Source organism: Eptesicus fuscus, chromosome 23 (assembly GCF_027574615.1).
Source record: "Eptesicus fuscus isolate TK198812 chromosome 23, DD_ASM_mEF_20220401, whole genome shotgun sequence".
Classification (NCBI taxonomy): domain Eukaryota; kingdom Metazoa; phylum Chordata; class Mammalia; order Chiroptera; family Vespertilionidae; genus Eptesicus; species Eptesicus fuscus.
Genome location: NC_072495.1, coordinates 25615940 through 25631594, shown reverse-complemented (window position 1 = coordinate 25631594; position 15655 = coordinate 25615940). Strand labels below are relative to the sequence as shown.

The 15655-nt window shown below is 41.8% G+C and overlaps 2 protein-coding genes and 1 long non-coding RNA gene across 6 annotated transcripts in view; 1 reads left to right on the top strand and 2 right to left on the bottom strand.

The window, feature by feature from the left end:
* Positions 1 to 1524: 1524 nt before the first annotated feature.
* On the bottom strand, positions 1525 to 10414 carry LOC114231870 (uncharacterized). The gene is made up of 4 exons (XR_003617857.2): positions 8648 to 10414; positions 8335 to 8453; positions 7242 to 7641; positions 1525 to 5169 (listed from the first exon to the last, which is right to left on the bottom strand). It is a non-coding gene; the product is annotated as an uncharacterized LOC114231870 (long non-coding RNA).
* A 6-nt stretch (positions 10415 to 10420) lies between these two features.
* TUG1 (taurine up-regulated 1) lies at positions 10421 to 11505 on the bottom strand. The gene is made up of 2 exons (XM_054712857.1): positions 11385 to 11505; positions 10421 to 10983 (listed from the first exon to the last, which is right to left on the bottom strand). Exons 1-2 carry the CDS (start codon positions 11503 to 11505, stop codon positions 10529 to 10531), a joined length of 576 nt encoding a protein of 191 aa, XP_054568832.1. The 3' UTR covers positions 10421 to 10528.
* Positions 11060 to 15655, top strand: part of MORC2 (MORC family CW-type zinc finger 2) — a 37036-nt gene continuing 32440 nt past the window's right edge. For 2 of the 4 annotated variants that reach the window (XM_028146734.2, XM_008142423.3), the window contains exon 1: positions 11060 to 12473. In XM_028146734.2, the coding sequence (XP_028002535.2) occupies positions 12406 to 12473 (68 nt within the window). In that variant the 5' untranslated portion in view covers positions 11060 to 12405. The remainder of the gene's footprint in view (positions 12474 to 15655) is intronic. The other 2 variants (XM_028146733.2, XM_028146732.2) reach the window with 1 other exon arrangement.

Here is a 15655-nt window from a genome sequence, read left to right as displayed (position 1 = left end):
ATAGCAACCCTCTTTGGCTTACAAATAAAAAGGAAACATGCTATAAAGAGGATATATGGTACTCGACACAAAGAAAATCTGGATAACCAGGCCTTGACAACAGGAATCGGCACCTATGGGGATGTCTTTGCTTGAACCCCAATATGCTTTCCTCGGGACACTACTACCAGAATGACTCAGGTCCTATCATTTTGTTTGTCACTTCTCTTAAGACTCAAAGTCCTGGTGGGAGGGGAATTTTGATTGGACAAGTTTGGGGCACAGGATCTAACCTCAGCCAGGGGTACAAGGCCAGAAAACTGTAATTTATAGTTCCATTAACACCACAGAATGGGAAGGAGTAGCAGTCCAGAGGAAAAGTGTGGATCTATCTCCACAAGAAAGGGAAAATGATTTGGGGGAAGCAAATTAATAAATAAAAACCAAGAGATGTCTACTAACACAGTATTTCAATGATGGGGAGAAGAACCTATAGTGGATTAATAGCCAAGAAGAAAATGGAGTCTTCAGACCTAAAGGAAGTATGTCCAGATGCTGGTGGAAATTGTCTGTGCTGCTGAAAATTCAGATACGATGTATATGTAATGGACTTTGCAATAAAAAGGTTATTAACCTTGACTGCAATGAGATCAGAATATTCAGATTTCAAAGAAAATGGGACTTTCCCCTCTCTCTGTTTAGTGTGAAAACTGCGATAGAGGTCTTCATAGATGAACATCAGTTGAGAACTAAAACTTTTGATGACTGAAACGATGGCGTTCTGATATTCTGAATACACTCGGACATTTAAAGAGATGCGCTTGAAAAATTAAGGAACTATTACTGAGCTCAGTTTCTCAAACAAGTAAAGGTGCAGCCATCTGTCAGTTTGAGTAATGGATGATGAATATGTTTATAAAAATATTCACGGAGATAAAGGAGGGTTATTTTAAATTATTTGATGAAACAGGCTCAGTGTTAACTTGCCAAGGTCAAACAGTAAGCACTAAACTTAATTTTAAAAATGCTTTACTTTTAAATAAAGTTTACAAGTAACAAGAGTAGTGAAAAATATTCAAATATAGAAATGTGTCAAGTTTAGTCTCATCTAATCTACACTGTTCAAAGAAAGCCATTAATAGACCTTTCTATGTAGAAACAAAGACAAATTTTAAAATGAGTTCATACTACATTTTTCTACCAATAGTTTGTTTCACTTAATATAACATGGCCATTTTTCCATGTCCATACACAATAAGTGTACCTTGTTCTTTTTAATCCTCATGTAAGTTTTCTTAATATGGTTAAATCATGTTATTTAAACAATCCCTTACTGGTACCATTTAGGTTTTCTCCTATATTTTCCTATCATGTAATTTTTTGCTTCTGTCTTAAGCACTGTCAGTTCCTTTTTCACTGACTTCCAGTTTGGAAAGTGACTTCACTGTAACCATGACCTGTAGCTTAATACTTGGACCTGTCATTTCAATATTGGTAGATAGTATATTTGGACTCAATTTCAAGCAATAGAAACCAAACTCAAAGTAACTTAAACAAAAGGGTATTTATTGGTTCACAAAACTGAAAAATCCAGAGGATATACTAGCTTCAGGCACGGATGGATCTAGGAGCACAAACATTGTCATCAGGACTCAAGTCTCTCCATCATTTGGCTCCGCTTTCCTCTGCACTGGCTTCATTCTCTGACTGGCTCATTTTATATGGTGGACCCTGCTGGTTTGAGCTTGTTCATCCTGCAAAGGTAAGCAACCTCAGTAAATACAGAGTTTCTGAGCTTTTCCTCTTCCACGGTTCAGTAAACTCCTAGGGTTGAGTATCACTGGATCAACTTGAATCACATGACCATTCCTGAATCGAATCAATCACTATGATCAAGGAGATGAACTATGCCGATTGATCAGGTCTGAACTACAGTACGTCCACACATGAACTCTAAGGTTAGGTCAGACTGTCTGGACTCTGTGGACTGAAAATAGGGAGGATACGGTTCCAAGAAACATCAGGGAGTTGTTACGAAGAGATGGAATAAATGCTGGTCAATTAAAAGTAACTGATATCAATGATAACATCGGATATTGAAAAAGCTTAATCTCTGCTCATAAAGTTGAATTGTAACAGCTGGCATTATTCTTTCTTGGTAATAAAAGTATTCCGAAAAACACACATATCATGAGTATGTCCTGTGGTCAGGAAGCTTATAATCCATTTGTATGGAATAATCATGTCCAGTAACATACTCTAGATGATACAATGGAGTTTCAATATAAGAGTCTGAGAGCTCAATTATCTAGTTGACATAATGCAAGACAACTAGTCTCCCAATGGAAAGTAGTTCTGTGAGGCTATTCAAGTCAGTGGTACATGGAAATTCCTAGAAATCTTTTGTGTTCAAGTCTTTTGCCAAGTTGGACATTTCTCATTTCTGTGCTGTTGATTCAGACTCAACTTCTGTATTACTGCAGAAGAGAGAAATTGACAGTGCTTTTAATCTGCTATACTCCTTCAGATCTGGTAGAAGGAGCTCCAGGTGCTGAAAATGATCAAATATATATAGGCTGAGGCTTACTCTGCACTTAAAAAAGAGGACTGCTGCTGGTCAAAAAAGTACACAGCATGGTCCTTCCTGTTGAGAACATGAAATCCTGGTGGAGTGAGGTGCAGGTTGCTTCAGTTCAAAACTCCTTGGTGGAATCGGGTATAAGATAGGCTGAGATCAGTTGTGGTCTGTTCCAGGACAGCAAGTTTGATTGCAGCAATGTGTCAAAAAAGGCAGGCAAGGGCCGAGTCAGGTAAATAGGTAAGTAGGGTACCTTCAGCAGGGCCAGCTATACCAGTAACAAGGGTATAAGGAAGAACACGTAGTTTAATATTGAAGTTCTGTGAATTAGTTTTTACCTGGAATACTCCAGGGTTAATCCATAGTGTTTATTCTGGATACACTTTTCAGATCTTAAGTAGCCAGTCGGGTACAGCAGCTTTCACTTTCCTGCTCATTTGCCCAACAACAATTTTCAGCTCAGAAGGCTAAATTCTCAATCCAGACTTGAGGTTCTGTTTAGGTGTCTATTCCTACACCTGGGAATAATAGGGTTCATCAAGATTGGCACTACTTTCTTTGGTTATCAAAATCTCCATCTTCTATAATTCAGCACATCTCTGGGAATCAAAAACAAGTCAAGGTCTCAAACTGGTTGAATGGTGCTGCTGGACTTAGATGAGATCTGAGGCATGGAGATAGTAGGTTAAGAACTTAGGTTTGAATTTTAGTTTTTTTTTTTTGCTTTTTCAAACATCAATTCTTATACACAGTGTTCATTAGACTCTTGAAAGATGATCATCCTCACCTTAAGCCCCTCATTTTGACTGAGTTTGACAGGAATTAAGGGAATGACTGGCAGTGTAGATCAATGTCTTTTCCTGTACAGAAGAAAAATCTAGCTGATATTTTGAAGGCAGTAAAAAAGGTGAGTTTGTAGATTTCTTTTTTACAAATAGTTGTATATACAAGCAGGATAGTCATCATTTTATTTTTATCTGTTGATGGTAAGCAGTCTAGAGTAACCAGGCTTAGGCCTAGATTGATTTGAAGACTAAGTCATGTTCTCATAATTAGTCTAGTGGATAAGAGAGATATAAAGAAACCATTTCCAACATTTAACCAGTGCATTCATTGAAGTAGTTGAGGACAGCTGGCCCTTAAGTCAACTGTGAAGTAAATAAGATTTCAGTCTACTTGTTTAACATGATTTGGTCTGGAAGTTCACAAACTGAATCCTTCCTGCAGAAACAGGTAAGTTGTCTCAATGCCTGAGGAATGAAGTCGGCCACTCTGAATCAGTGTTCAAACAGTATTGAGACAGGTAAAATTCCATGAACATATCCACAAGGACAAGGGACTGTGGTCTTGTGACATTAGGAAGCACAACGGGAAGCTTGAATCTACTGACAAAATCTTTAGCTGCAGGATTTGTAGATTTTTTTTTCCAAGTCAGTCTACATTTCCAGCAAAAGATTATACACAATTTGAGTTTCTCAGCAAGTGCCTACCTCAAAATATCCCTAATATCTACAGTTGATGGTACCAGACATCAAGACCCATCTTAAAAGAAAAACTCAATGGCTAGAAGAAAACTTTCCCAATGGCCACATTTTAAATGACATACATCAGAAAAGATGTTCAAAGATGGTCTCCTGTGGATTAGGTCTTACATGTAGTTAGAGCAGAGTATTCATAATTATAAGAGCAGAATATGCCAAGCAGATATGCCAATGATGGAGGAATTATTTTAGCTTATTAAATGTCATTAGCTCATTTATCCTGGAAACAGCAGTTAAAAGTAAAAACCAAGCAGTAGTATTACTGCCACTGATTGAGTCATAGTGACTTGTAGTTGAGAATAAGATGAATGATAAAACCAGGTACCCTTTTAATGTTGCCAGAATTTGCATTCTGCTTTCATAGTTAATGGTTACCCCTTGCACATGGAAGTAGAGTACCATGGTTGATGATGGGAGGTCCGATGAACAAGTTGGTCTACTATGGCCTCAATGAGGCATCAGCTTCAATACCTGGCAATTCAGGTATCTAAGGAGGATCAAGACTTCAGATTCACGTATTTCAAGTACCATCGGAGCATCTGGTGTTTGTGAAAGAAGTTGGGTAAGGGGGTTTGTCAGTGTAGAGTACGTATGATTTACTGTCTATACCCAAACCCAGGAATTACTGTAAGTCCATATGGGGGTAGCGCATGATTAATTTAGGTTCATTTGATATACTTTTGGCCCATATAACTACTTAGAGGCAAAGTTCTTGCACTTTTCTGAGTTTGTCCATAGTATTCCTAAGAATGTTCAGTACCAACTGAACATGGACTGTGTTGGGTAGAGGTACAGATTGGAATATCATTCAGGTCGAACATATTGTTGTCTAGAGTACTGTTTTTCAAAAAGTGTTCTGAAGAATTCTAGGTGCTGTAAAGAAGTCTCTCCTTAGGTGTCACCATGGCGATAAAGGAAGATGCTTGTGGCAGATTTCAGGACCCCCACTCTGCTTCATCCAGAGCAACTTCACTTTTACTTTGGGCTTCCACATAGTTTTCGTTCAAAGGGCTTCATGGCCACAGAGCCTTTGGAAAACCAATGATCTAAGAATAAGCTGTTCACAAAATGCTGAAATACAAAAAATAGATCATAGAAACCAGAAACTGTTACGCAAAGTCTTTGGTAAGCCAAGGTGTTTTCCTATTCATTCTTCCCCTAAGGTGGGCCACATTATAGAATTATGAAATTTAACATTCAAGTCTGTTATAAATTCTCATTTCCTGAAATTGGGCTTGTGACTCTGAGAGAACAAGATTTTACATGACTAAAGCACTGGGGCTTTTGCAGTCAGAATATAGCTGCAAAATGCATTCATTTTTTTGTAAATATTATTCCAAGAAGTCCATGCTAGATGACTTCTTTTCAATCACTTTAAGACCTCAGTGGGCCACAACTCAGAAATTCTAAGAAAATATCTCCTCATCCCTCCTCCATTTTTTCCACCCACTTCCTCTTTTCCCTTCCCAATCTTTCACCCATCTGAGATGCAATGACCTTGAACTAGGTTTAGAGCACAATTATAGGGTACAGAGAAATCTATCACTGTATGTCATAGAATCCATCCAAATTTGGATGAATTAACTTTCCCCCATCCCCCTCCCTAGTATTCCCACAAATCTAGAGGTTCCTTTGACAGAAAATCAAGGTAATGGTAAAAAAAAAGAATTCTAAAAAAAAAAATTCTCAGATGATGGAAACATACTAATTCAAAGTTGTTATTGATAAGAAAAAAGGGATGTGTGTGTCAAAGATGCAGTTTATTCCTGGGTCTCCAGGGCAATCGGTTGGCATTCCAGAAGCACTGGCTATGCCACTCTTAAGCAGCTGCCTCATTCCATTGGAAGGAATGCTGCAAGATAACATTCTGTGTTTGATTAAACTTAGAACATACCAGACTAAACAGCTAAATGATAGTTATTTTTTGCTGTAAGCCTTATGATATCCTTTAATACACTATACTGCATTATCAATTAGAGGGGACACATTTTATAGTATTTTTACCACCTTACTGGACTACAGAAGCTCTATGTGTATGACATATATGTTGTGTATACAAATACACATACATAAACAGTACTGCTCGAAATGGATGGTACAAGTATTAGGGCAGTGGTCGGCAAACTCATTAGTCATCAGAGCCAAATATCAATAGTACAATGATTGAAATTTCTTTTGAGAGCCAAATTTTTAAACTTAAACTTCTAACGCCACTTCTTCAAAATAGACTCGCCCAGGTCGTGGTATTTTGTGGAAGACCCACACTCAAGGGGCCAAAGAGCCACATGTGGCTCGCGAGCCGTAGTTTGCCGACCACAGAGTTAGGGGATAAAAGAACCATCGATAAGATCTTAAGACTTAACAACAATAAAACAAAGGCATGATATGCACAGGGATTCCCCAATCAATAGGCCATCTTTGTGAAGACCCAAGACAGACAAAAGATCTAATAGCAGCTTTGTGTTTCATATTGGGTAGTGTTGTTAGATGAACATGTGTCTTGTTGACTGGACAATCTACCACCATAAAGAGTCTGCTCTTAAACCTTAGGGGTGTTTCCATGGAATTCTGGTCTAGGGCAGCTATCACGGTATTACATTTATGACATCCTGGTTGAGGGCACCAGATCAGGAAGCTAGAACACTTTACTGGGGTTCCCAACCTGCAGTTGTCTTAACATGGTGGGTAGAAGCTAAATTAATTCCAAGGAAAGAACTGGACCAGGAGTCAGAAGGTTTGGCCTCTACCACTTGATAACCTTGGATAATCTTTCAAATCCCATTTCCTCATTTGCAAAACAGGATTATAGTCTAGTGTGTGACTTTGATATTAACACATGTAAAAGTGCTCTGAGACTGTAAAGTGCGATAAAAACATAAGGGATTACCATATAGGTTCTACCTGGATGTCTCAAGTGGCCTTTTCTGGAATCTGATTGAAGCTTTGTGAGATGCTGGGTAAAGGATTCCTTTGTAAAATTCCTTACATTTGTGTGGAAAGTTCTGGTTCCTGAATAATCCCAAAGAAGATGCTATGAGGACTTCACTAGGCCTTTGTTTTAATCCCAATGGGTCAGAATATCTGCTTTCTCATTCAGTAGGATACTACAGATTTGACGTGGAAAAAGAATAGTGTCCAGTGACCTGTATGGGATCCTCAACACTTCATAAACATTTGAGATTGTGGTCCAATGTTGTTCTCAAGATGTTACCATTCTTCAGACAATGTTGAAAACCAAGAATCCCCTGGTCCAAATTTATTACGTGTCTCTGAAGGCTTTAACTGAAGAAACAAAATACACACGCATGGACAAACTGAGCCTTTGTTGTGATGAAAACAGTCTCAGCTATCTGGCTTGAGGAGTTTGACTTCACCTAAAGGATGTGCTCAATCTGGGTAGCAAAGGTCAGGAGTGGAGGTGAAGACCACATCATGATGGTTGACTGTCCCTTGGGTCACAGTGGTCCACTGGAATGGTATCTTCTTCAGTAGTTAGGTGATAGGAATCACCATGGACAGAAATCCAGGTACCAAATCTGTAGGCTGAGCGAACAACACAAGGAAGGTGGTCAGAAAGCCCAGGGACAAAACAGGTAAGATAACAAATGCATGGAATTACAAACGCAGGACTTGCACACTGGAGTAGCTCTGCAGTAAGCACATCAGCTGCCGGATGGGTACTAATTCTTGATAAGGCTGACTGAGAAGCTCACAGATGATAAATGAAAAAATGAGCCTTATAATCAACAATCAGTAATAAGAACAAAGAGTTCTCTGGCAAAGATTGTTTCCAGACTCTTGAGAATAACCTTCTTAGGAACTGCCCTTAGTCTTATACTTTAGGGGAGTAATTTGATTGTGTTCAGGCTGCTGGGCAGTGGTTGGTGGGAAATAAAGGCTCCACAGGAACCACAAGAATTGAATTGAAGTTTACATACTAACACAAAGGCAAAGGAGATACTGCCCTTCTCCCTTTCCCAATTGTCTTATTCATTCTGACATTTCGAATGGGAGAGAATAATGTACCTAGGTAATAAGGCCCTAATGCATGCATCCTTCTGTAATGTAATGCCCTATGCAATATATCAATTTCTCTCTGTTTGAAGGATCCTGAAATCTTTTTAAATTCAGAATTTAATAACATGAAACAAAGGAAGAAACATGGCCCATAACTAGTGATCGTTTTCCTAATCAAGAGTAACCAGGTTACCACACAATGATTAAGCAAACACTTACTGAATACTTATTCTGGGATAGCCTGCTCTCTAAATTCCTCTTTCCTATTAAAAGCTTCATCATATGTGGTAGTATGTGTGGGCAAAGATTCGAAGACTTTTTTCCAAGGGGCTTGCTATCTGCAAGAAAGCAAATAAAAAAAGCATGCAAATAAGTACTTTACAGCGCATCAGATACAAGGATACAAGAGATGGAGAAAAAGGCAGCGTTTTGGCAGGTGAAGGACCAGAGGAAGACATTTCAGGGTAGAGAAGAGAGTATGAACAAAAGTGCAGATGGTCAAGAACGAGTCATTCGGGAAAATGGCAAGTACCGTAGTTCACTTTGGATGCAGTGTCATCAGAGTTTGCACTGAGGTCTGGCAGAAACTCAGGTCTTCAAACTCCCAGTAAGAGCGCCAGTGGCACTGCTTGCTTAGTCGTCGTCATCTCTCTTCTGAAAGCGAGGTCAACAGCCCCCAAATTAAAACTATCCAGCTCCAGAGTTCCTGTCACATCCTCATAAACGCATCCAGGTCCCAGGTCTTGCAAATCTGGAGTCCACGCCGTGGCGACTGAAAGACATCTGCTCCAGCTAGTGCGAAACACTGTAGTGAAACCCTTTCAACCCACTATCCTGGACATCTCGTGTTTTGTCACAGAATTTCAAGCTTTTGAGTTCCAGATGTTTGTGTCCCTCTTTTCTGCTGAGAAAAGCATCTTCTCACCACAATCTTAATTAAGATTCTTTTGCAGTACATCCAGGTTTTATTACAAAAGACCAACACATTCCCCCCCAAATAAGTTATTTCTCTGGAAGTGAGATCATTTGTCTCTGCCCTTTAGATAAAGGAAACAGTCAATTGATTTTTTTCCAGACATTTGTATGCAATAGCAGAACCGGGTAACACCTAACCAGACAAAATACACTTAAACGTGTGTGTTCGTTTGTTTAGAGTTGTACCACTCCACAGAACAAAAATGTTTGAAATCCAACTGTTCAAACATTTCTATAGTGTTTGCTGGGTAATAGCCTGGAATTAGATAAAAGCAGCTGACAATTAACAAAGAAGCAAAAAACAGGCATTTTGGCCACCTTAGCAACACACTTGCAAGCAAAGAGAATACAAAGCAGTCCAGGAAAAAAGTTAAGCTTGGAAAAACTTCCAAACCTACTGATTCTGAGGTTCAGCACAGGTTCGAACTCAATTTTTCAGAAAATGTTAACCTTCAATTAATAAAAATAACCCCCCAACATCTTCAGGAATTCCATGCCTGGATCAGTCTGTTCCAGTTAGCCAGCTTTCGAAAAATCCACCTGCACCATTAATTAGCTAGACGTGGCAGCACCATTTAAAAACAAGCCTGCTCACTACCAACCACATAGACTAGGGGTATAAAATAGGAGCAAGTAACAGATGGCAAACATGGTCGTGGAAAATGGTGAATGAAAGAGTCAGAAAGGTAGGCACCAGTATAAGCAGCAACGAAGTGAATGGGCCAAAGATTAAATAGGCTTCTTGATACTAGAGAACACATCCACTCCTAGTTTCAGCTGCTTTATACTGGATGCCACTGTACCATATGCATTAGCCACCCTTCAGGCACCCCATGGGGAAAGGAAAGGACTCAGGAAAAAAGCCAAGCAGTGGAGTGTTGTTACCCCAATATCCATTATGCACAGAAAAGCTCACATATCCCAGGGATTCAAACAGGGGCTTCAAATTGGTTGTGGAGGATCTCAAATGACATCTAGGCCTCAGTTTCCTCCCTGTGGCATTGAGAAATTGTGGTTAACTCTTGGGGGAGGGGGGTGACATTTCCCTTTGAAAAGTCGTTGGCGATGGATCCTCACTCCCCTAAAATGCACATTCCCACTACTTTCTGCATACAATTTCGGGGAGTTTGGGAATATCCAACTCCAATCCAAGGTTCCTAGGTTCAAGATCGATGGGTTGGGAAACTGCTGTTTTCTTAAAAATCAAGAAAATTTTACAAATAATAACGATCCCTTATGTACACTGACGCTTTATAGTTTACAAAGCGCTTTTAATCCCACAAACATCGACAGAGGAGGAAACTGAGGCGCAGATTACAGAGGGACTTGCCTAAGGTCACTCGGCCAGCTGGTGGCTAGGCCCGGAAGCAAACCCAGCTCTTCCGACTCCGGAGCCTGTTTCCCAGCCCGGAGTCGCCGCCAGAGCTCCCGCCTCTCACTAAGGCGGCATAAGGAGGAAAAGGCAAAGTAGGAAGCCCACCACCAACCATCCCCCAGCACCTTCCTGTCCCTCCAACTGGGTCCTTGTAGGCCCCGAAGGGTGGCGCCAGGCCTCCAGGCCGGCCCCGGCCGCCCCCGCTTCCCCGGCCGCGCCAAGTCCCGCCGCCGCCTCCCCGGGAGCGGGGCGGAGCAGCTGCCCGCCACCACCAACCACCCGGACGACTCCTCGTCGAATCGCAAACGCATAGGCCGCCGCCCGAGTTCTGCGTACGAGAAGAAAGACTCGGCGCGAGCGCCAACGGCCACCGGGCGCGCGCCGCGGCGGCCGGGCCTGCGCCCCAAGAGCTGGATGCCAGAGCAGGAGAAAGAGCCGCCAACCGATCGCTCGATCGACCGCGCGCCCGCTCCTTCGCCCTACCAGACCGGGGAGGGGGGGAGGGCGCGCCAGGGCTTCTTCGAGTTAGGGGCCTGACTCCCCGGCGACGAGACAAGATGGCTCCTCCGGTCCGCACCGCAGCTACCGTCCCGGCTGCGTCGCTCGGCCCGCCCCCGGTACTGTTTCTTTAAATGGCGGAGAGGGTCACGAAAGCAGGAAGAGAGGCGCTCTCTCTCTCACGTGACAGGGGCGGGCCCAGCTAACAAGATCCGGTCACGTGGGCGCACATTGGCTACCAATCAGGACGCGTCGTTTTAGGGCGGGGGCGGGAGGAGCTGCGGCTCTGTGATTGGCTGAACGCGCCGCGGAGACCTCGGGGGTTCGGGGCGTCGGGGAGTGTGCGAGGGAGCCCGGTCCGTGTGCATAGGCGGAGACAAAGCGGTGGCAGTGGTGGCCGCAGAGGCGCCTGTGAGGCAACCCTGAGAGCCGAATTTCGTGGTGCTGAGTCCGGTCATCATCTCATTCTGCGCGGCGCTCGGAAGGCTCGTGTCTGGGCGGCGGCGGCGGCGGCGGTGGCGGCGGACGCGGCGGCAGCACATGGTTCCAAGAGCAAGCTGCGGTTGTCGGGTTCCAATTCCGTGGGGAGGGACAAAGGCAGCCGCGAGCGCTGGGCAACGCCCCGTCGGGGTGTGCGCTTGCCATTGCCCTTGATCCGGGCTCTGAAAGCTGGGCCCCACTCCTCTCTGAGGAGAGGCCCGGGAAGGGCCGGAGAGGCCGAGGCCACAGTCTGAGGAGAGTGGGGGGAGGGGCGTGCCCGTCTGAGGTGACTTGGGCGGGCTCATTGTGAGGTAATGCTAGTGGGTCATTGTGAGGTAATTTGACGCGCTACACTTCGGAGATCGGGGTGGGGCTCTGAACGCAGGAACCCGCCCTCAGCGGTTAAGAGAGATTTCGGTTGGGAGTTCGTGAAGCCGAACTATCGCCATAATAAACCCGAACCATGCTCACCAGTCTGGGGCCTCTTTAAGGATCCTGGGATCATTGGTGGCGAAGACATGGGTGATTGTCCGGTTTTATAACAGAAGTTGGTACATTTCCGGAGTGGTAAGTTCCCTAGAAGAACAAGAAAGGGCTCGAAGCAAACGAAGATGGAGCAGTCATAAAACCGCCAACTCCAGTACCATCTACTTCAAGGTTATCCACATTTCGACTCACTGAACTGTCTCGCAACCTAACGTGAAAGCTCCCAAGACGACAGATGTAGGACGGTTCTATTCAAAATTTTACGTCATAGTCTGAGAAGATTAAAAAAAATACTCCAAGGAGAAATCAATTGTAGTTTTAGACATCTCTGATTATATTTTAGATAGTTTCGCAGCAGACTTGTTTAAGGAGCACAGACTTACCAAACTTTTCTGGAAAAGAATCCTGGAAAACCTATTCCATTGTAAGGTTGTATTTCCCAGTTAGCAGGTAAAGGCCCGAACCTCACTGCAATCATGGCTTTCACAAATTACAGCAGTCTGAATCGAGCCCAGCTAACCTTTGAATATCTGCACACAAATTCGTAAGTATCCTGTAGATGCCACTATAGTCGCCGATAACTCATTTCTTGATATTAGTATGGAAATCCTTCTCCCAGAAAATTATGCTTTTTCACTTTTGGGGATGCTATCACTGGATGAGCCTTGAGCTCTGTATGGAAGAACAGAGATCAGTGAAATATTTCTTGCTAATCCAGAAGAATATGACCATTTATTGGATCAAAACTTATTTGTTCAAATGCAAACTAATTTTTTGAGGTCACTATATCGAGTTGTTTCTCAAGTGTTTGATAGGAATCCGAGAACTGTTCTTTGGATCACCAAAAGTTGGACTATTCTAGCATATTCTCTTTAGTGACAACAGCAAAAACAGTTGGGCTATAACAAGTTTTTTTCTTTCTAACAAGGGGGAAAAAATGAAGACATTTAAATGACAGCTTGTGAGAAGAAATTAATTTTTTTCCTCCAGCAAACGGTTGGCTTTATATTTCTTGGGAAATTAGTCCCCACATCCGACATTGTTTTCATATGCTAAGCAGGAAATAGCAACTTGTTTAAACCCATGATTTTAATAGCCACTCTCCAAAATGTGTGCAGATCTCAGAACACATGGTGTTCGAGGTTCTTGGGTTCATGAAGAAATTACCATCACTCCAAATTGGTCTGGAATGTTTCAGGGTTAACCCTTATGTTCACTCTCTTGGAAGTATTCCTTTGGGCTCGTAACTACTTGGTGTTTTAATATGCTAATTTGTCACTTTTGAGATAAAGGTAAGTATTCTAACATTTTAGTACGTGGAGAGGTGATGAGCAGCTAAATGATGGCCTAGAGATCTGAAGAATCACCTTCAGGGCTGAGAATATAGACTGCAGTTATCCAATAATAGTATAGTTTTATCCTTTTATGGGAAAGGATTTAGAAACAAAACCAAAACCCTAAATTCCAGAGTCATCTTTGTGATCATGTCTGTAATTTTTTTGTTTGCTATTTTTCCTATCAAGGAAAATTTTCTAAGTGAAGTGAATTGTCAAACTATGAGAACTTGGTTTTATTTAGGAAGCTTATTGAACTAGAATGTTTTAGAGCAGGCACTGTAAAGGTTACCTAGGCCAATTCTTATGGTGAATTGAAATCCCGTTAGGTAAGGTTGCTGACTAGTTTATAACATAGCCTTGGGCAAAACCCTTGCTATCCTTTATGTTTGAACTGTCACATTCGGAACCAGCAGTTTGAAGGCCTCTAGATGTTCACAGATGATCGGGCTTTGCAATGAGAGGCCAAATTTGGAATAGCAGACTATTTGATAATCTTGGAAGAACATGAATGGGACTTCTAAACTGGGTTAATGTTCCAGCTTCCCCAGACTTTATTTGATTATAAAATAATAGTAACTAATGAATTGCTTCATGCCACTTACTAGTTTAAACATGGCTGAAAGTAATCTTTATAGCAACACTGTTGGGATTATTCCTATCTTGCATTTGAGAAAACTGAGGCTCAAAGAGGTTAAGTTACATGCCGAAGGTTACACAGCTGCTAAGTGGCAGATTTAAGGCACTAAGATTTATCTGGCAACAGTGGTTAGTGCTTTTAACCATTAGGTAGTACTGGCTCTAGTCAGTTTTACCATTTCAAAAAAAAAATATTTTTTATTGATTTCAGAGAGGAAAGGAGAGGGAGAGAGAGAAACATCAATGTGAGAGAATCATTGATGGGCTGCCTTCTGCACGCCCCCCACTAGGGACTGAGTCCACAACCCAGGCATGTGCCCTTGACTGGAATCAAACCTGACCCTTCTGTCCGCAGGCCAACACTCTATCCATTGAGCCAAACTGGCAAGGGCCAGTTTTACCTTTAAGGGCTTCTTTCCTTGTCTATTCAGGAAAGGGTTTACTTCTTACTTTAAAATTCTTCAATTTTATCTCAGTGAGCCTCTAATTTGCAGATTCTGGGATATTTGTCTCTGCTTATTTGTTTTGTTATATTATAACTTAATAACAATAACAATAGGTGGACAGAGCCAAAGCAAAGAATTGAACCTCAGTTAAATCACCAAATCGATATTGGAGAATTTTCTGTGAATTTGATTTACCAGTGTCGAACTGGAACCACCTGCTTGCGTGGACATTTGAGGGTTGGACGCTCTGGGATATCTGGATTACATTGAATTTGTCTACTTTTGAATATGTCCACTTGTGCCAGAAGAAAATATGAACCTAGAACAACAAGATAAGTTTCTGATTTGTAACTAATTCAAGAGATTTCTTTAATGTGCTGACCTGACTGGAAGTTCACTTCTAGAGGAAACAAAATTTTAAAGTAAAAATTATTTTATAGTTTTACAGAGAGAAACAGACACAGATATCGATTTGTTCCACTTATTTTATGCATTCATTGGTTTCTTTCTTGTATATGGTCTGACCGGGGATGGAACCCACATATTGGGACAACACTCTAACCAACTGAGTTACCAGGCCAGAACCTTAAATTTTCTTAAGCTGTGACTTGATATGTGTGTTTTTTAAAAAATATATATATATTTATTGCTTTCTGAGAGGAAGGGGAAGAGAGATAGAAACATCAATGATGAGAGAGAACCATTGATTGGCTGCCTCCTGCACACCCCACACTGAGGATTGAGCCCTCAACCCGGGCATGTGTCTTGACTGGGCATGTGTCCTAACCGTGACCTTCTGGTTCATAGGCTGATGCTCAACCACTGAGTCAAACTGGCCGGCCTTGATACTCTTAATGGTAGATGTATCTCCTCTGTGTTAAGTGGTGCTGTCACCTTCAGATAAGGCGAAATTTGTCCTACTGTATCGTCTTTTTTTTTGTTATAATGTTTAAAAGATCTTTTTAAGTTGCCTGACATCTACAATATAGCCATATTGTGAATTATGAAATGGCCCTTTCCTTATCTCCTATTTAATGTAGATTTGCAAGCAGAACCCAAACTAGAAGGATGGAAAATCATTGTGATGCAGTGGAAAGATCATGGGCTTGAGAGCCTGCCAAACTTGGATTTGATTGCTTCTTGGCTGTGTCCTTGGGCAGAGGTCAAATTCTCTGAGTCTTCATCTGTAAAATGGGCCTAGTTTGACAGTGTTTCTGAGTGTTATGTAAAGTAATGTTTATAATTAGTTCATACATGAAACATGGTAAACATTGAATAGATCAGTGGTTCTCAACTTTTCTAATGCC

Excerpts from the sequence above, each read along its gene's own strand:
- TUG1 (XM_054712857.1), bottom strand. The coding sequence starts at position 11,505 with ATGTGCTGCCGCCGCGTCCGCCGCCACCGCCGCCGCCGCCGCCGCCCA. Across the intron at positions 10,984-11,384 it reads CACGAAATTCGGCTCTCAGG|AAGCCCTGGCGCGCCCTCCC; the intron begins GTTGCCTCACAG and ends CCTAACTCGAAG.